General features: G+C 36.3%; 1 protein-coding gene across 1 annotated transcript in view; it reads left to right on the forward strand.

Annotated features, from left to right (window-relative positions):
- Positions 1 to 5,730: 5,730 nt before the first annotated feature.
- The window catches only part of LOC124606541 (trypsin alpha-3-like), a 36,288-nt gene continuing 19,819 nt past the window's right edge, over positions 5,731 to 22,199 (forward strand). The window contains exon 1 of the mRNA XM_047138526.1: positions 5,731 to 6,099. Coding sequence (XP_046994482.1) covers positions 5,731 to 6,099 — 369 coding nt within the window. The remainder of the gene's footprint in view (positions 6,100 to 22,199) is intronic.

The following is a 22,199-nucleotide window of genomic DNA, read 5'->3' on the forward strand; positions in this document are numbered from 1 at the left end:
CCAAATGTAGGTTGCCGACATAGCAACATAACTGATGTTATGTAATAGAGTCTTTGAATCTACTGAACCTATTAAATTCATCGCGTTTCACTGATAAAACGCGCAAGTTGTATTTGTGGCAGTTTGTATTGAATAGGCTTTTTTTCTATCAACCCTAAGCATGGGTAAAGCAACTCGTAGGAGGCGTGCGCTGGCCAGGGGCAACCATCGCGCCAGTTGGGCGCGGGCTGTGTTTCTGGGAGCTGGACTGCCACCACCCCGAGGTGACAGAAGTCGGGGGGTACCTCCTAATAGTGAGTCCGACCTCCTTTTGCCCGGCGCAGTGCAAGTGAGGCAACTCGAAGTGGCATCGACTCAACAAGTCGCTGGAAGTCTCCTCCAGAAATATTGGACCATGCTGCGTCTATAGCCGTCCATAACTTCGAAAGCGTTGCCAGTGAAGGCTTCTGTGCATGAACTGACCTCTCGATTACGTCCCATAAATGTTCCGTGGGATTCATGTCGGGCGATCTGGGTGGCCAAACCATTTGCTCAAATTGTCCAGAATGTTCTTCAAGCCAGTTGCGAACAACCGTGGCCCAGTGACGTGACGTATTGTTATTCATAAAAATTTCATCTTGTGTGGGAACATCAAGTCCACGAATGGTTGTAAATGGTCTTCAAGTAGCCGAACACTATCTGTCCCCAGGCAGTGTTCGGCTCAGTTGGACCAGATGCACAGTGCGTTCCATGTAAAAACAGCCCACAGCAGCCACCAGCCTGTACAGTGCCTTGTTGACAACTTGGGTCTACGGCTTCGTAGGGTCCGCCCCCGGAGAGGCGCTGCAGGCGATTGTGTTGTTAGCAAAGGCACTCCCGTCCATCTTCTGCTGCCATAGACCATAAACACGTTCATCGGACGTCCCACATTGATTTCTAATATTATTGGTGGTAGTGGTGCAGCTCTACGCAAACGTCGTTGCTCTCGGTTGTTAAGTGAAGACTGTCGGCCACTGCGTTGTCCTTGGTGAGAGGTGATGCCTGAAATTTGGTTTTCTCGGGACCCTCTTGAGCTGTGGATCTCGGAATACTGAAATGGAATGTCCCATGCATCTAGCTCCAACTACTTTTCCGCGCTCAGAATCCGATAAGTCCCGTCGTTCGGTCATAATCACGTCGGAAACATTTTCGTCTGAATCGTCTGAGCACAAATGTCAGCTCCACTAATTCGCTACTCTTTTATACCTTGCGTACGCGGTGCTGTCACCATCTGTATACGTGCATATTCCTATCCCATCACATTTGTCGTCTCAGTGTATAGTTCCAACGGTGTGTTGCAGCTACCATAAATCGCACCGCTGAACGTTATAACAACGACTGAAGGCAGCTGTAATTTGGGCGATGTCCTCAAGCTCAAACGGATACGTTCTATTTACGGTAGTAAATCAGTTGGAAAGTCCAGAAGTCCAGGAACACGAGAGAGGATTAGACTTACCAGGTTGCATTATCAACTAAAGGGCTAAAGTTGTATTTTAGTGCTCAAACAGAGGGGTACAATTAATTCGATTCTATGTGGGGGAGTCCATAAGCAAGCACTGATTGCAGTAGATGTCTTTTGGTGATATGTGTACATTTGTGGATTTCTCGCCTATTTTAGGTTCGTCGGCATAAAAATTCAACACTTATTGTAAACACTATTTCCTTTTCAGTAATAATTAATGTTGTCAATTTAAAGTACGTATTTTCCACCCTTGTGGTATGCTTTTATTGACCCACGTCACTGACTCAGGGGTGCTCGAACAAATCATCATCATAACACGGATTCGTTTTAATTCTTCAATATTTCGCTTATAGGAGCAGGAAATCAGTGTGAAATAGCTACAGAACCATTTGGTCTCCTTCGTTAACCAACGGGACCATGTGCACGCATCGGCCTATCCTTACTGACTTTCTTTTGACCGACACATCTTTCAACACTTGCATTAATGATGCTGTCGCGCTGACAAATCTGAAACAAACGGGTCGTTATAGATAGATTCAATCATACACTCAACTGTTGAATTTAGAAATCACATGAAGAAAAAGAATGACCCTGCTTCGTTATACCCACGCCCACTGATAATGCTCTTTAAATGAAAATACGCATAGTAAGAAATCTTCTGCTGTAGTGGAGCAAAACTCTGCAGTTATTTTATTACAAAGGGAGATATACAGCAGCTGCAGAATAGAACCTCTACATAAGACTTGGCGTTCTTTAGGGCTTCCTTTTGTAATACAGTCCAGACTGCACAATTATCAAATAAAGGAAACTGGTTTCAGTCTTTCAGAATGGCTAAATATGAAGCAGGTAGGCCAACGTTTATTTGAAAATAGTGACGTTTGCAATATTTTTTGAAATAGTCTGTGAATTACGATCGTTCAACTGCTCTAAATCCACGTGGCTTGACTTTTTCTCTTTTCTAGTCATCTTGGTTCAGTAGAAGGTTAGGCAAATTCTTAACCATCTCAAGAGGTCTGGTTCATGAAGACAAGTTGGGAATTCTTGAAAAATTTGTCACTTCTCTAAATAGTGTAGCCCGAGGAATAAGAGTGGTAAGCCCGTGTAATGCTTACCATCCTTTAACAGATCTTTTGGGAGCAATTTCATGTATGAGTCATAGCTTTTGGTCTCACACTTTTTTCTGAAATGTATTTTGTGTTCCAAGTCAAATAAAGCATGTAAATTAATTTGTATAGCATAGGTACATATATCTGGAAGTAAGAATAAAGTAGAAGCTTATTTTTCCTGGAAGTTAGGTACACTATTATGTTTAAAGCTGACTTCTAACATAGATATTGCTGTCATAAATTATGATACAAATTTTTTTTAATAATGATTATCAAAAACTTCAGTAATTAATTCAAAGTTTTTCTTTAAAACAGTTTTTAATTTTCAAATTTAAGTCGTAAGAATTGTCTACTTTTTAGTTAAATATGTTTTAAGAGAGACGAAATTTCAGCCATTGATCTTTAATAGTTTTTAACCAATGTGCGCCAGAAAATCAAAAAAGAATGAACTTCCTGGAAATTCAAGGTTACGTTTGTGTCTCCGCCTGCAGTGCATAACACTAACGCATCCCAGGTCGATATTCATCTTGTTTCTGGTGTTGTTCTCCTTCCATTTTCTTTTTCAGGCTTTGTATTCTTGCTTCTTTGGTGGCTTCCAACACTGATTTCTCTGCTTCGAATAGTCTCCTGGAATCAAGAGCAGTTAAAGGTTTTGCATGTTTATTCCATCAGGCACTCCCATCAATTCCGTAACGTTAAACCTTGACGTTGCACATCATGGAAATATAGCAGAACACCCAGTGCGGCAAGTGAAAGAGAGAGACGGATAGATAGCGAGAAGGATTTAAGTGAGAATCATAAGTCCTTTTCCTCGAAAATGTCCTCCCTTCACGCCTCCTCTGTGTTTCCAAATATGATATTGTGGTGTCACCGCCAGACACCACACTTGCTAGGTGGTGGCCTTTAAATCGGCCGCGGTCCATTAGTATACGCCGGACCCGCGTGTCGCCACTGTCAGTGATTGCAGACCGAGCGCCGCCACACGGCATGTCTAGTCTAGAGAGACTCCCTAGCACTCGCCCCAGTTGTACAGCCGACTTTGCTAGCAAGGGTTCACTGTCTACTTACGCTCTCATTTGCCGAGACGACAGTTTAGCATCGCCTTCAGCTACGTCATTTGCTACGACCTAGCAAGGCGCCATATTCAGCAGTTAGAATGAATTCTGAACAGACAATATTGTGAATCATGTACCGTCAAGAGCGACTTTCATCATTAATGGATCAAAGTTAAGTCTCAAACTAGGTACTTCCGCTTTCTGAATTCTAATTCCTTGTCATGTTCCAGACCTCACGACAGTATAGTTCTTCCCTCCTCTCGCCAGCCTGCGTAAGCTAAAACGCGTGCATTTCGGCCTCCTCTAGTAACACGGTGTTGGCTCTTCAGCCAACACAACAGATAATCACTGATCTCATTTACACTAAGATTACAGTACACGCTAGTTGCCTAGTTGCTTCTACCGCCCTGATGGAATGCAGAAGTTGTGAATATTATTCACTAATCATCATCATTTCATCCCCATCGACGCGCAGGTCGCCGAAGTGGCGTCAAATCGAAAGACCTGCACCAGGCGAACGGTCTACCCGACGGGAGGCCCTAGCCACACGACATTTCCATTTATACCAACCTGCAGTCGTTGTCCCCTGAGCAGAAAACAGCACGCAGGTCGCGGGTCCTGTATCTTGAAGCTGTAGTAAACTATTAATGAGGAATTGGTATTATAAAAATAATTAAATTTTTAATTGGTTTGTTTAAACGGGGTGCTACTCGCTTTTTATTAGAAGAATACGAGAAACTGGACGATTATAGTCCATTTTACGTACCCCAAGTAATTTCCATGCTTCACACTTTCACAGAAAATGAACAGAATAACGAACTGCATGTTTGCATAATTACTATGAAACCAGTTTTCAATTACATATCCAAAAACCAAAGATTCCTGATTAAGTTCTTAACCACTATCGACCGTGGCCGACATCATATCTGTCCTCGGAGTCTACCGATCAATCTATCACATTTTTAAACCAGACATTGCTAATTAATTAATGATTGATACCGACCGCGGCAGACTATTTGTCTGTCCTCCGAGACTGCCGAACCAGCTCTTTTATTTACAAACCAGGGATTGTTAATTAAGCCATAACTGATACCGACCACGGCACATATGTCATTCCGCCGAGACTGCCGGTAGAGCTCTGATTTTAGAACCAAACCACTTCGCCTGCCATCCTATTTAGGCGCGATCTTCGCGATCCGAAGATCGAAATGCTTTGCCTGGCTTCTCGTCTAGCATTTTTTTATTATACTGCTGGTAATTGACGCTTTTGTAATAATGGAATGATAGCATGCTACTGAGAGATGCTTTTACGTGAAATGTAAGTAAATTCATTGTTTGGTTTTTATAATGTTAGTAACATAAATTTATCATTTTGGCGCGCTACCTCCGAACACAGCAGCCACTAATTGCGGAGGAGAACCATAATTTAGGTGATCTTCCTCACGATACACGCACAAAATACACCATCTGTCACCGTTTCCTCAGAACACATTAAGTCATCTTTCCACTGCTGTCTTCTCAACTGTTCTAAGAGGACCTTCTTGTTGCTGAATTTGATGGCTTTAAGGCCAAAAATATTACACCAGCACACCTATTTTTCAAGGTAGTTAGTCCTGCCAGAAAAGATTTTGGTATCTGTTCCCGTATAAGTCACTAAAAAGTCACAAAAACAAGAAAGTGAGAACAGAATCCTGTTTTTAGCACAGCTGTATAAGTAACATTGGGGCTTTATCACGTGTTGAGAAACATTTAAATTCCTCTTTCTTCAGTACAGAATTTTTTAGGACAAAAATTAAAAAATCGATTTTTTGACTTATTCGCGTACTAGTCCCCTTAAAAAAGCAGACTACGCAACTGGCTTTTGCCACTGAGTGTAATGTCAGTGCTGGAACGATTATGTTCTCAAAAAATTCGTTTTGAATGTGGAACCCAAGCACCAGAAGTTATGTGTAGTTCCCCTTCTTTACTGCAGTAATAATATCAGCTATGAAGCCACATCTTCCTTAGCTTGAGAGATAGCGGAGGGACTGCTTGGGCTCAGTTGACATTCTACGGCGGCAGCCTGGAGGGCCGCGCAGGAGTCGACGCGATGCTGGCGCCTCTAGTGGCGGTTCTGGCGCTCGTCAGCGCGGCGTCGACATCAGCTCAGGTCCCGCACATCGTCGGCGGCACCAACGTGTCGATCGAACTCGTGCCGTGGCAGGTGTCCGTCCAGATAGGAGACACACACTTCTGTGGTGGTTCCATCATCAGCAAGTCCTGGGTGCTCACTGCGGCCCACTGCATCCGTATATATTTCAGTTACCGGATTCGCGCCGGCACCGCCAACTTGAGAACAGGCAGGCTATACGACGTCATAGAGAAAAAGATACACGAGAGGTACAACATGCTGGCGTACGACTGTGACGTGGCGGTCTTGAAAATACGGGGAGAGTTTCGGCTGGGAAAGAAGGCCAAGGTATGGGGTAACGGAATTATCTGTATATAGCTTATCGATTAGAATGGTAAACAGTTGGATAGATAACGTCAATCAACAGGGAAAAAACATCCATTTCTTACACTGTTGTTTGCGCTGGTATTGTATTTCGGTATTTCTTTATTCTAAGAGGTGCATTCAGTAAGTAATCCAGCATATAGTTTTTCTGAAAGCATGTTGCTTTTATTCTGGATTCCAGTACACCATATTATTCCACGCTCTTTGAGCTACAAAGCCCTATTTTTCAGTGTAATCTCCGTTCAATACGACGGCCTTAGGCCACGTTACTGCGAGGACCTGCATCAATAATCTCCCCATCATCCAACCCCTTGGGCCAAGCAGATGGGAAGGTGCGAGATCCGGGCTGTAAAGTGGACGAGGAAGAACCGCTCAATAAAATTTTGTGAGCTCCCCTCGCCAGCGAAGACTTGCCTGAGGCCTTACGTTGTTATGCAGAAGGAGAAATTCGTTTGCATTTTTGTGCTGATGAACACGGTGAAGTCTTTTCTTTAATTTCCTGAGGGTAAGAGAATACGCTTCAGACTTGATCGTTGCACTGTGAGTGAAGACATCAGAAAGAATAACCACTTCCGAATACTAGAAGACCGTCGCCATGACTTTACCAGCTGAGGGTGGCGCTTTGAACTTTTTCTTCGGAGGAGAGATAGTGTGACGCCACGCCGTGGATTGCCGTTTTGTATACGGTTCGAAGGGGTGGGCACATGTTTCACCGCCTGTGACGACATTTGGTAAAATGTTGCCACGATCAGTCACGTAACGCGCAAGCAATTCAGCACAGGCGGTCCTTCGTTGCCCTTTATGTCCTTTTGTTAGATAGCCAGGAACCCAGCGGGCGCACATGCTAGAGTTCAAATGGCTCTGAGCACTATGGGACTCAACTTCTGAGGTCATCAGCCCCTAGAACGTAGAACTACTTAAACCTAACTAACCTAAGGACATCACACACATCCATGCCCGAGGCAGGATTCGAACCTGCGACCGTGCCAGACTGTAGCGCCTAGAACCGCCCGGCCACCCTGGCCGGCACATGCTAGAATACCCCAGCTGATGGACGCCTGTGTCACTACTGCCCACAGAGACGTCCGCTTGTGCAGCGAAGTGTTTGGCGGTGATCCGCCGATCACCTCGAATTAGACTGTCCGCACGTTCCAGCACTGCAGGAGTCACAGTTGTATGCGGGCGGCCGGCACGCGAAACATCGGACAGCTTTGCGCGACCTTTTTGTGATCATGACAGATACTTCTCACTAGGACTCAGCGTGCCAGGCCTCTGTACACATTCTGGGACCATCTACGAATATCTGTCATGCTGTGGTTTCCCAGAAAAAGAAACTCAGTGGCAACTCTCTGCTTGAAACGCACTGCTAAAACGAAACTAGTCTCCTCCTAATCTATTTTTGATTTCCCTTCCTTTTTTTTTACACCATGTACTGAAACATTCTGATAAATATGATACTGTGCTGGCTGTACCGCACTTTTACATCCCCTCGCAGTTCAGTTCTTTGGATGCGCAGAAATTGTGTCCTTTTCAAAACCTGATTTAACTTTCAGATTTTGAAACGTTTCACCATGAGTTTCGACAGTTCTTGTCCGCTCTTTGGCTCATGTTCGCAAAAGCTGAACTGTCATTTCATCAGTATCTGAGCATACATTCCTTCATTGATCAACAAAACGTCTTGAAATTCAGAAACAAGTGTTGAATCTCGCCTGTAATCTTCTTAAACTATGTCCTCATTTTCAATTGGTCAAAATTTGTCTGTGCAGTTATGAAGCCTCTTCAAGTACTGTTTCCATTTTCACACCTATTTTCTGCTTCTGTTACCAGTTTAATTTTGTCATCTCTATTCGATGTGCTTCTTGTTCTGTTCCTCATACTGTGATTGATTATTATCTGTGTGCAATATCTACGACACACTAGTTTAATTTTTGCGCTAGCGAGTCACTTCTGTTGACAATCTACTGTACCCTAGTTTTCCTACATTCATGTAGACTTTCGACATTTTGCATTTTATTTGTTTCTTTACGAATCCGTTGTATCATCTATTACCTATGGCTGCTTCTTTTTATGTTTTTTTTCAGTCCTAGTACATTTTATGTTGCATTTAACACGGCTCTTTCAAGACCATTCCGTATGGTCTTTCACGCCAGTGCCTCCTTGAAGTTTCCTTCTATATTTGTCACGTGGTAAGGCTGAGTTTTTGATTCGTTCAGCTTTTTTAGGTTCCAATAGTACAGCTGCTTCCTCTTAAACTTCTTTACTTTTAGTTGGCGTTTCACTACCTCTGTAGTAATATGCAGTAAAACAATACATGTCTCAAGGAAAACAAGAGAAGAATGGCACTGCCCAAGAGTGCATTCTAAAATAAGAATTCCACTTAACAAGCACATTTGGTTCCACGCTAAGATAATATCTGTAAAGACCATCACATGGAGTGTTCCCACACAAAGATGTGACACCTAAATGTTAGCAAAGTAAGAGAATGCTCGCCCCGAAACTGCGGAAATATGTTTGTGAAGGACAATTACACAAAATACGAATGAGATAACCCTACAAGAAATTGAAGAAAAGAAAGAATTAGTAATAGGTCAACATAAAGCAAAACTCACTGCACGCTGAATTAGACATCATATTCTTTTATACAATATTTTCGAGAGCAAGATGGTTGGGAAGAAAACGAGAAGACGACCGAGAACATCCCGTTTAAATAAAAAAAAACATAATCAGTGAGATAGTATGTTCTTCATAAATGGAGATGAAGAGGGCTGCTGAAGGATGGAAGCTACGCCTTCTTTTCGAAAAGAAAAAAGTAGAAGAGGAAGAAAAAGAAGGTAGTTCAGTAGTATTAGGTAAAGTTTACTATAAGTGTCAGCTCCTGGGTAACTGGTGAAGTCCTTAACTCGATTCCGAAAACTTTGTTTCAGGTAAGTATATTCAAAGTTAAATATTTATTGATCACTTGCTATCTTCGACGTTTTACTCGATCTCGAGGTGTTCTTGTGAAGCATAATAGCGACGGCTAACTTGTGCCAACTAAAGGGCTCTATTGATCTGATTCCCATGACGTTTCGTTTGTCAAGGCTGAGCTGTTCAGTTATTTTCTATTCCCTACCTCCAGCGACGATTGCACTCCAGTTTCCCGCAGTGATAGAATTCTGTTTCCCTTTTACGTCGCATTACTGCAGCTATTAATGTTGTTGTGATCATGTCAACTGGTAGCATCACAAGTCTCTTACCAGCTCTTTCGCCAAGTACGACTACTGGAGGCGTCTTTAAGTTCCTCCATGACGAAGCCTGTCTGTGTATCAACCCCAACAGAAAGGAAAGTTGAGTCTGCACTGTGAGCGAGACAGGGAGGTCAGATTGGCGTACCCTCCTTCCTCTGAAACTTGCGTGCGTATTTCATAAACCTTCAACTCCTACGTGCGTCTCCTACCGTCTCATGAAACACGTAACATTCATCCTTAAGTGGCAAACATTTGAGAAAGCTAGCACTCCGCATGCAGTGTTTTGTTCGTGTCTGTGAAAGACCGTGAGCTCGACTTGTTCTCGTCATTTGAAAGGAGATGCATGCCAGATAATGTTGCGACCCGTGCCGCAGGTGGAAGGAGCTGGCTGCTTCCCTGCTACTGCTAGCTGATACGTCTATCCTGCTGCCAAGGCGCCTTCCACCGGAACACTACGTGGCAAGTTATTCCGCTGTGTCCTGATACACTGGAGACGAAGTCAGTTTACTTTCTCAAGTCTGGTTTACAGTTACCACTGTGTGATAGCATATTTTATATTTCAGTTTTGTTTTTAGGGCTCCGTTCCTCAACCGGTAAAACTGAACTAAATATCCTCAACATTTCGCGGCCTTTTCAGCAACTGTGTAAATATTAATTTTAATAATTAACAGCCTCAGTTGCACGGGATAGGCCAACGGTTTTCAGAATAACAGTAACTACCGTCTTTCCATAGTGGACATCGTCAAACTAAAACTACAAATCCTTAAATTATCGTCAGACTACAAAACTTATCTGGAACTGCCTCGGCTCCACTTCGCGACAGCGATGCGTCAGCCACGAGTGCTGTACTGGAACTGACGGTAGCGTCATGAGGCCCGCCTAGGCGGACACAATACCGTGCGCCTGCGCATAAACTGTATGATGGTTATTTGTTGGGACAAGACGTGAACTTAACTCGTGAACTTGAATCGACCCGCATCTCTTTTTGTTAAAAAAAAAAGAAAGAAATTGCTTTGTCCTTTCATTGTGGAAAGGTTCTACTGTCTTCATATACTAGAAACACCCGATTTTAAAGTGTTTCACTGAGACCTGCATTCTGTTTTTTATTGGTCAAAACTAATAATTATTAGCCACCCAAGTTTCTGTTGACAGCAAAGATTGTGGTACCTCCCAGGCGTGAATGGCGTTACTGTGTGCACACTGACCAGCCAGAACGTTATGACCGCCGCCATACACTATCGATGTAAATCCGTCCAGGCGATAGCAGCTTCACCTGGCGAGGAATGACTGCTAGTTAGACACATGCGTGGTGCCTACGGTATCTGTGAGGTGCTTATAGTAGGCCCATTCAGCAGTACCATTGCTAACAGTGTACATGGGCTTGTAACTCTCATGAAACTGTGGTGACAGAATGCCTCATGCCACTAGCTCCTACAACAGAACCTGCTGATAAGTCATGGTAATTCTAAAATTAATTCAAATTTAATAACATGAGCTGATTAATCTCGATTTTGTTTTTTTACCTCGAAAAATAAAAGTTAATCTAATAATTACCAGTAATTCATCTTCATCTTCTGAAAAGATTGTAGTATAATGATTTGGAAGAGTTATTTTATATTTATGATCTGAAAGTAATAAAACTTTTTACCATATTTTATTATTAAAATTACAGCTTTTGTAATATTCAAAGATATGTTTCTTTTCAGCTCTGTTAACTTAGTATACATGTCTGTGCAGCCATTAATATAACCGGTAAGTTCACTTACTAGAATTTCAACACTACCATTTGTGTTCATTTTGTTTTGCTTCTATTTAGATAGAAAAACGTTTGATTTTCAAATTTTTGAAATTGGAAATTTTAAAAAGTTGAAAATACTAAATTTTTGAAATTGAAAAATATTTAAAGAGGATTAAATATTTTAATTCTTACAATCTAAATTCTTCAGTTTTTTCCTATCTTTGTGAAAATACTTCAAAAGGAAATGTAAACATGAGGTTAACTGTTCTATAATTTCTCTAATTTATATTCATTTATATAATTGAAATTTGTCATTTAAATTTCTGTATTGTGAACCATTAGTTGAATTCTTCTTACAATACATAATTACATAAGCAATTGCATCGTTTGGTATATTTTCATTAAAATACATGTAATTTCACTGTCCTTTTTGAGTGGTTGAAACATTCATTCTTCTAGATATATTTATTAGATAGATAGGAAAATTTTGAATAAAACTGCATTTATTTACATTTGCACTTTTATTTAACTGTGTTATTCCTTCAAATGCTCTAAAAACATTGTATTCTTTTAAAAAATTATTCAGTGGATCAAGATACCATAATTCTTAAGAAAAAACTTCACTTTTTCCATTCATAACATAGACATTTTTTAATTATATGTGATTGAATAAAGAAGAAACATGTAATTGATTATTTTTTCTATTGGGAAACAAAGAAAATAAAGTAAGGCATCTCAAATCCATCAGAATTATAATATTATAATAATTAGTAATATCTGTATCTAAATTTCTTTTTTCATTTAATGAAAAAACTTCAGTTGTTTGTAGTTCAAAGAAGGAAATTTTTATTTTCGAATTTATCAATTTCTCTTGTTCTAGTTCAAGTGAATATTCTGGTTCAAATTTAACAACAACAACAACACCAATTTCCATTATTTTTACAACAATTTTACATTCATTTGGAAGTGCACTATCATCATTAGTAGTAGTCCTCCAAAGAATGGAAACTTCATCTTTTTTCCGTGTAACCCAATTGAAAATTACTTTTGGAACTCATTGCCAAATTATTTCTTTAAAATCCACCAAGTAATTCAAATAGATAAAGTAGTTGATTTGGTTTGTTTCTAATTTTATTTTTATCATTGTTAAAATGTGGCTTTCCACAGTTAATTCATTTGATAGAAATGAAGTTAATCAAACAGGAGTTGATGAAGAAATAATTACTTTTTCTATTCTACATAAAATATTGTTTTCTTTTTTAATTGTAATAATGACAAAGAGTTTTAACACATAAATATTTATTCGTGTAATACTCGATTTACCATCATACGCTGAAAAATCTGTTCCATGTGTGTGAATAACATTAAATGTAATATAAAATTGTGAATAATTATTATAAAGATAAACATCACCGATATTAATATCGTCTTCTGCTTGTTTATAGGTATATTTACACTGTTTTTGTTTTCTCATTAACAGGAAATGAGTAAAATGGATAACCCTTGATTTTGTTTGTGATTTCTTAAGGAAAAAATTTATTAAATCACTTTTAAAATTACCATACTATTACAAGAGAACCATTGAAGTCAGTCTGGTTATCACTTCCATCAGTGATAGTAACCTTTAAATTTTGAAAGGTATTAAAAATTGGAATATCTATAGGATGATTTGGTACATATCTTATTGGTCCTACAATTTCGGCATTTGGATTTAATGAAGAAATAATATTACTTTCTCTATGAAAAATGATCAATATGTATAACAAACATTCCATCAGCTAATTTAAAATTAATACTTATTACTTCAAATGGAATAATTTTAGGAACAGTATTTACAATTGTTTTCTCATTAGGTTCAATAATCTGATTATTGAATCTCAAAAACTTGACCAATACATTTTTCTTTGTTCATACATTGTTTAACATCACTTTTGATAACAACTGTTTTTTAAAATTGTATCTTGCTTAACAACTGTTTTTTTTAAATTGTATCTTGCTTAAAGTGTATATTAGGTTTCTTCAACTGAATGAATTTTTCAAATTATATTGACCAATAGTATTTTCTTTGTTACTGTATAATTTAATATTTTTTTATGTAATACTTGCAGTTTAAAAGTTCTATAAAAACCAATTAGTGAAACATTTTTATAAGTGTCTCTTATTTGAATAGTTAATCTTTATTTAAGAACAGATGAATTATCACTCAACTGAGCAGTCTACTGATTTATATTAATAAAATTTATGTAAATAAACAAGAATTTCAGAGAAGAGTTAAAAATTATAGGACCAAGTGGTTGCAGATGAACAACACTAATGTTTGATAATTAAATTTTAGTACATGGAGGGTTAAATTGTGAAAAAATTAAACATTTGTATCTGTATACTAAAAGTTTAAATCAACAAAAAATTAAGAGTTTATAGGAAGATGTGAAAATAAAATAAAAGTTCATGAATTGCGACTTTTATTGAAAATAATTAAGAAATTGTTCCATTAGATCAATGCCAAAATAATTCACCTGTTGTTTTTGATGATTTCATTATTTAAAATAATGACATAATTAGAGAACATTTTACTAGAGGAAGGAATAAAGAAATAGATAATTTTTAACCTTATTGAAAAATACCAAATAATTAGTTACAGATAATCTGAATTTTTAAAATATTTTTGGAGAAGATGTCTTAAATTTAATGCATACTTATCATGAATTTGTAGGGTGTGATTTAAATTTGATGATTTTAAACAAATGTATAGTAAATATTGGAATAAAGATAAAATTCGTTATATAACAATAGATACAACAAGAAAAATGGATAATGTCAAATGTAGAGGAAATATTTAAAAATTTTAAATATTAAATGTAAATGTTAAACAATAATGTAGAACATAAATGTTGATGATTATCGATGAACATAAACACTGAATATTAATGATGAATATAAATATTCAATGATAAGTAAAAATGATTATATTTTTGTGTCCTAATAAATGTTCCAAAAATATGACCCAGAGGTTGTTAAAAAAGCTGGACAAAATAGATAATAAAAAGAACAATTAAAGGAAGGGTTTAAAAAACTGAAAAATGAATTCTCTATTTTATTAGAATTTTGAATAATTTACCACATACATTTTGGGGTAGTGATTACAAAAAAGAATTGGTTAATACTTTAATTCATAATCACCATTTAAAAGCATTTACCTGGTTATTACTGGTGTGGCCCTGGAACTAAAGTGGATGAAAGATTAGCACATGGAGGTAAAGGAAAATATCTATTAGTTGAAGCAAGTTAAAATGTGATAGTTTGTATTGAAATAATAAAGATTTAGAAAAGGGAATATGAAACAGATAAAGAAGTAATTAATTGCAAGAAACATTATATGCTCCTGATGCTTCAATAGTTGAAACCTAGCCACAACTGAAGTTCGAGGAATAATGTATGGAAACGAAAATTAAGAATTGGTTTAAATTTTGATGATAAAGAGTGCAGTTATATACAGAATTCTTAACTGATTTTTAATGCCTATAAATGAATAATATTTCAATTGATTTCATTTTGCTACCAAGTGGCTTACGGGGTCCCAGGTTCGATTCCTGCCTGGGTTGGGGATTTTTCTGCATGTATACTGAGTGTTTGTGTTGTCCTCATCATCTGATCATCGTCATCATCATCATCCATGACAGTGGTTAATTTGGATTGAGTAGATAATAGGACTGTGTAAAAATTGGGACTTTGTACAGGCACTGATGACCTCTCAGTTGAGCACCTCACAAACCAGTCATCATCATCACCAAGTGAGAAAACTAAAGCTAATGTTGTACCGGATACTATTGGTCAGTTTTAACTGATGCACAAAAAATGACAACAGCTAAAAGTGGTAATTTATGCATAACAGTAAGCCCACCTCCTGTGGGCAAAATGTGTTGATTTTCTAAATAGAAAGAAGAAGGTTTAGGCTCAACAAAACATGAAAATGGATTTTTGCGATCACTATTGTCAGCTTTACCATTTATGTTTGACACTGCTTCAACAGCTGCAGTTATTACAGAAGTATTTATAAATGAAATAGGTGATAAAAAATTACAAGAACAAAAATGGAACTGGAATAAGGGAAAAAAGAAATAATCACAAAATTTCATAATCATTTATCTAATTTTGACATAGAAGAATTAGTTAAACAATTAAAAATTAGATACTTCTGTGGTGTTTTTATGATTGATGAATTACCTGATAATGAAATAATTTGGAGTATGGAATAGTAAATTTAGATACATAACATGCTGGTACTCATTGTATTTGTTATTATAAGAATAAATGTATAAAATATGTTTTTGATTCATTTGGAAGAAATATACCAAAACAACTAGTAAATCATTTAGGAAAAATCACTTTTGTTCCAACACCAGAAGTATACAAAGTTCTAACGAATTTATTTGGAGACATTTGTATGTATTTCTTTTAAAGCTATTATGTACAAATTATAAGTTAACTGCAATTTTTACTTTAAGTAATGGGGATTTTTGGAAATAAGATAAATAACAAATTAATAGAGAGTTAAAAAATGAAGTAGCATCTGTTGAAGCAGTTAATGTAGTAGCAATATAAAATCCAAAAATAGAAAATATGATTAAATAAGTTCATAAGGAATTTCTTAACATTGTTGAAACAGCTAAAGTATATATTGATTTTAAAGGTAGCAGACTAGTACATTTAATATACTCTAAAAGTGGTTTATGTTGCAGTTACGAAAAAATATAGAAAAAGAATATGATACAAAACATGAATGTACAAGCAGTTTAGTGCAGTTGAATAGTTATGTTAATAAAACAGATTTTAATGGTAAGAATATTCGACTTAATAAAACTAATTTATCAAATTACCTTACAAAAAAGGAAATAGAAAAAGGGTTTTCAGATTATTTCTCAAAAACATATTTAACTCCATACTGAAAAGATTTAAGTAATTTTAAGGAAAGTGTACATAATAAACAACTAATTTAAATTACTTTTATGACTCAAAAAATAAACAAAAGTGTATAGTTATCTCATATGTATCTATACCTAAATAAGTTCCTGTTATTGACAAAATATAAGTACAGATTTATCAACTAATGATTTAGTGTTTTCGACAAATTTTACGATATGATTCCTGACATCTGATCATAAAAATATGGCAGAAATAAAATTTTCTTACTATAAGATTAAAAGATACTGTTAAAACTGTTTTACTTGATGTAAACCTATTACACTTGCTGAAATAATTTAAAATTTAATTATGTTTGGTTCTGTTTAGAGAATCATAATCATGTCTGCTGTTTTAACTGTACAAAAATTTACTGAAACGTATAATCGTCACTAATTGACAGCTAACATTGGAAAACAGGGAATTGAGGGAATTTGTTCAATTTGTAAAACGAAAAAGGTAAATTTGTTAAAAAAATTGTACATAATGGCTTACAATTATGAAGAAACGAATCATGAGTTATGTAAACCAAAGAGAGTGTATTTTTAATGGAATGAATGTAATTTCTTTTGGAACAGATGGTTCATCTCAAACTGAAATGATAATTAGATCGAAACCGTTACCTGCCAATATGTGTTGTATTCATCAATGGGGACAGCTGAAAATCTGTACCCTGACCGGGACTCAAACCCAGGATCTCCTGCTTACATGGCAGCCACCGAGAGCACAGAGGATAGTGCAACTGAACACACCAAGTAAGAAACTTGCTGAAACGTTGCTCAAGAACACCACATTGACTTGTCTGTCAACCTGAGAAGATTTTATCACAGATACCATCTTCACATAGTTAAAGGCTACCCAGTCATTGGCCTTTTTCTGTGCGAATGCACACACTTTGCCTGATATTTACAAGATTCGTCAGCCTAGTCTGGCACAAGAAATGAGTGAATGGGCAAGTATCTACTAGGAACAATACAAATGTAGGTTATAGACCGTTGGGAATGTGGTTCTCACAGGAAGCATGCAAGGGATAAGTCTCTGCAGTTGCACTGTCCTCGGTGGCTCAGATGGAGAGGGTGTCTGCCATGTAAGCAGGAGATCCTGGGTTCGAGTCCACGTCAGGGCACACATTTTCAACTGTCCCCATTGATGTACTAACTACACCTGTCAGCAGCTAAGAGTTTCAATTTCATTCTAGAGAAGCTGCATGGTCATCAATGGTATCTGTTCTTTTGGGAACAGATACCATCTTCACATCATTGTAAACTGATTTACTCGAAATGGATTCTACGAAAATAAAGTAAATAAAATTTGTTAAAGTAGATAGAAAATGAAACAAAACAGAGAAACCTTATTGAAAGGTTTTTGTGTAACAAGTTTGTTAGATACTAATGCTAAATATAAAATAGCTGATAAAATAAGAACAAGTAAATTAAAAGGAATTTTCGAAAAACGATGTGCAACAAAATGGTTAACTGAAATTTGTGGAGTCGACGAAATTATTCATTCTAATAGAATCACATAAAAATGAAAAGATATAATTGGTGTGGAAATAAAAGGAATTTTTTTAAGAACTGGAACTATCGAAAAAACATTTTCCAGATGTTTATGTCGTTGCCAAAGTTTTGTAAAAGGGAGGTAGTAAAGTATATCAGAGTGTATACGACCCAGGACAACCGGGAGATCCGGGAAAAACCCGGGAATTTTTTCATCCGGTAGAAAACCGGGAAAAACCCGGGAATTTTTTAGAATTCCAGGAATTTTTCATGTTTTAGTTTTTGGTTAAATTTTTGTAACTTTGACAGGTAAGAACCAATATTCTAAGAAATAATATTACTGTGTCTAGCTACTGTAGAATAATACTGCAGCAATAAAAAACGAACGAGACAAAAAGAAACGAAAAAAAAATTAAGTTGCCAAGGAAATTTCACCACACTCAACAACAAAACACAGTGCTCTTACAAGCGTCTGCCAACAGTAAAATGTGTCAAAGGCTTTAGGAAGACTATGCAATGTTTCATAACAACAAATTGCCTCTGATGGGCGTGATGTCACAACTTTACATTAGAATCATTTGAGCGGTTGCGAGCGAGCTTATGCATGTGTGCAGTTGGCTCTTGTATGAATAGTACCTTCTCCTGCTTCTGGCTACAGAAGTGTGGAAGTTAGCTGTATATGCAATACTAGCAAGCAGTCAGATGCTCTCCGGAAAAATTTTACTGGTGCGCCTAAGCTGCCAGATTCACGTATGCGCAACAGGCCGGGAACTAGGGGGCGGTGGCAAACCGGGTTATCTGCCCTGGGCGATAGTTTAAGAGGGTGGGGGGCGCCAAATTCATATTATTGAAGAAAAATACCTTGTTTCACAAAGCCCCTAGCACCAAGCGGGCATTGGTCTATTGATTTCTCATATGATTTTGAACGCATTTTTAAACAAATTCTAAGTCGATTTCTGAAAGAATCGCAAGTTGATTTTTGAATGCGTGCATAGTGTATGTGATGTCTCTGCCATGGGAATCCCCGTCGCATCTAGAAATAAACTTTCCTGTAGACAAATGGGGACGGGTCTACACGAGCTGAGCGGAAAAAAGGCGAACAGATGAATGCCAGTCACTGTTTATGTGGTTGACTGGGTTTGCAAATGATCAACGTTGTTATAACTACTAAGGAATTCCATAGATTCAACTACCAGAGTCGAAAAAAATGACTAACAGGAATAACAGGCAACAAAGATTGCGTATTGTCACCTCCGTGTATCCAAGAAAATGAAATTTTGACAGAAAATTTTTGGCCAGACCGTTACACTGCTAAGGGCCAGTTATACAGTCCCTGGCTGGCAGCCGCTAAAGTTCTATTCTGGGAGTAGCGTGGAAAACGCGTTGTACGAACACGTAATAATGCCCAACTGGATAACTAAACCGGTGACGAAATTAACCAGAGAATAAGTTTTGACAGTGGCAGGAATAGCTACAGAATTCGTGATAAGATTGTTTGTTAGACGGAGGAAGGAGAAGAAACGGGAACTCACACAAATTAGGGGAGAATATGACGATTCGAAATTTATTTAAAAATTTAGTACAACTACTTTTCGATCCCATGCTTCAGAAGCTAGAGAGTATGAATGAAATGTGAAAGTATTTCCTAACACAAAACTTTTTGCTTGTAGCAGGCCTAATAGGCATTTGATATTGGTACTTTGTGAATTATATTTCGTCATGTTATAAAAATGACCATTTGTGCCAAAACAGTCTCGTTTCTTTGGTGTGTGTAACAACTGCTGCAATATTGTGCAGGCCTATTTCATTTTATATAGCTGTAACAAAATACATGTAATCAGATCGAGAAACCACACCAGTCTTGGGTACAATTTGTATTAACAGCTTTTCTAGTATTAGGCAACGACATTTCGTTTTTTCATGTAGCAAAACTTTGACGAACTTTGATGAGGTAGTAGATTCTGCCCCAGAAAGGAAAGTGCGCCATATAAAGCTGTGGCAAGGTTAGAGAGGAAAGAAGCTAGGACTTAACGATTGAAGAAGCGTGTACTGTCTTGCTTGTCTCTTGTCTTTACTCGTTTTGTGTATCCTATATTTAATTTTGTGTCACACAAATCAGCAAGTTTTTAGGTAATAGGCAGTAAAGACTGTAAATTTTCTGAAGAGTTCTTGGTCTGCCGGTTACAAATAATCCCAACCAGTATTAATTCCGAGACTTTTTTAAAGAGGAGCAGGACGTCAATAAAGGGGAGCAGGATGTCAAACTGGCTGACTGGGAGCAGGAGAGGCACCACAGGACATTTTAATTTCCACTGGCGTTAACATAGTTTGGTGGCACCCATTCCATTACAAAATATTACATGTCTGAATTCCACAGAGCGAAATACAAGGGCATGCAATGGAAGAATGCTGTGTGGAGAGGTGTGGCACTGCACTTTGCCACACTTAAGACCAAAAAAACATGTCTTATGTTCCTTCGAATATATATGTTTTATGTATCAGACTCTTCAGAAAGATGTGTGCTGCAAAATGAAGTTATTTTTGAAAAGTCGATTTTTAAATTTTTGGCGTCGTACCACAAACGCTCAAGAGAGGGGGGAGCGCCACTGTCTTATATCGCCCCAGTTTGAAAATATCGTAGATCTGGACCAGATTTACAGAGCAGTCTGAGTTGTAGTGGGAGGTGGTAATCTCCACGTGACCTGTGTTTACGTTAAGTGATTTTGCTGTTTCCGCTTCGTTTATTGCTCTCACTTCAAATGAATACCAAACGGATTTCTGTGGCCAGGAGCTATCAAGTGAATTAAAATACATGGCCTTGCATAACAATGAAGTTATTTTTGTCGGTTTCTTAAAGAAATTTGACTTTTACCAATCTTTTCTGCTATATATATATATATATATATATATATATATATATATATATATATATATATATATATATATATATGAAAATGCATCAAAAATCAGACAACAAATAAATTTTTATTTTATAATATTTTGTTTTATAAACATCATGGATATACATTGTTCAGTTTTTCAAAACTAATTTTTTAATAATTATATTTTATATTTTTCTATTTCATTTTTTATATTTAATACTTTTTAAGAACTGAGATTAAATTCGTTTATTTTTAAAAGTCCATATGGTAGTTACTAATTCCACCTTGTAATATAAATCATTTATTGTCTTCAGAACATAAAACATTTTATTACATTCAGTCATGACAATTCATGCGTAAATGAACTAAGTAAATCCATTTTTCTATGTTGTTACATTTTGTCATCTAAACGGTTTTTGTAATTATCAAAACTAATTGTATGTTTTACAAAAGCGTTTTAATCTGCTTTAGATATTTTGTGTTCTTTACCTTCTAATTTTTAAGCATACATTTTCGATCTTCAAATTATGTGTTCAACATATTTTTTCCTGAACTTGCATGCTTCATTTTTCTTAAACTTTTTTTTTACTTGTGGAATTTTGTATAAATTATTTTTTGAGTACTGCTTATGTCAAATTCGTTTATAAATGATTTCATATCTATATAAGGATTTTCATTTTTTTATATCATGAATAAAATAAACTGTACCCATGTAAAATAAATCAAAAATTTTCCCCATAGTTTTGTTTTATTACATTGTAATAAAAATTGGTTTATTGAACTTTACTATAGTTTTTCCATAAGAACTGCAAAGAAGTATGATCATAATTAGGTTCTGGAATTTATTTTCTCTTTTTTTTGTTTTAATATTTTGTCTATTGATAATATTTTCTATCGTTATAGCAAAAACAGAATTAGTAAATGATTTATAAATTTTTTGTCTATTTGTTAGCTGTGTTTTTGCTCATATCTCAGTTAAAATCATCATATGTTTTCAACTAATCTGTATGTTCTAGTGACGATATTCAATGATTTCTTGTTTACTTTTAACCAATACTTAAACACTTTCAGCAGATTCTTTACGTATTTGTTTTAACATTTCTGCTAATTTTTTGACAGTTGTAAACATCCTTTAAAAGACAATCAAATCCTGTATAAATTAAGTAAGGTATTCATAATGAATCACTATAATTTTTAAATTTAATTTTTCGCCTTCTAAGGGATATTATTTTTACATCTTTAAGTTCTTTGTAATCGTTTTTCTAACTGTCTAACTTTTCATGTGAATAAAAATATCTTAAATATTTATTACAAGAATAAATTTGATGTCCATTTTTGGTTGATTGTGAACTAGTTAATCAATATCGATTTTTATCAAACATTATTGAAAATTATATTCTTCTAAAATTAAAAGTAGATTAACATGTTTTTCATGTTAATTTTTTTATATTGTAAAGAGGATGTACACTACATTTTTCATCATAAGCATAAACATTTTTTGAAATATTAGACTCCATTTCAAATTTTAGAATATCTACTAACTGAATGCGAAAAGTAATTTTCCCTTATCAATAATATCATCAAATTCTAATCCTATATTTGTATCATTATGAATCTTTTCTATGTGATCAATTGCTTTCTATAAAGCTGATTTTATTAAATAAAGAAAACGTTTTTTATCTCAGTTTTTACATTGATCACTGGTATTTTATTTTTAAGTACCTTTGGTGAATCGATATAAGAAGTACAGGAAATTGGTTTG

This window comes from Schistocerca americana, chromosome 3 (assembly GCF_021461395.2).
Source record: "Schistocerca americana isolate TAMUIC-IGC-003095 chromosome 3, iqSchAmer2.1, whole genome shotgun sequence".
In the NCBI taxonomy this organism is placed as follows: Eukaryota; Metazoa; Arthropoda; class Insecta; order Orthoptera; family Acrididae; genus Schistocerca; species Schistocerca americana.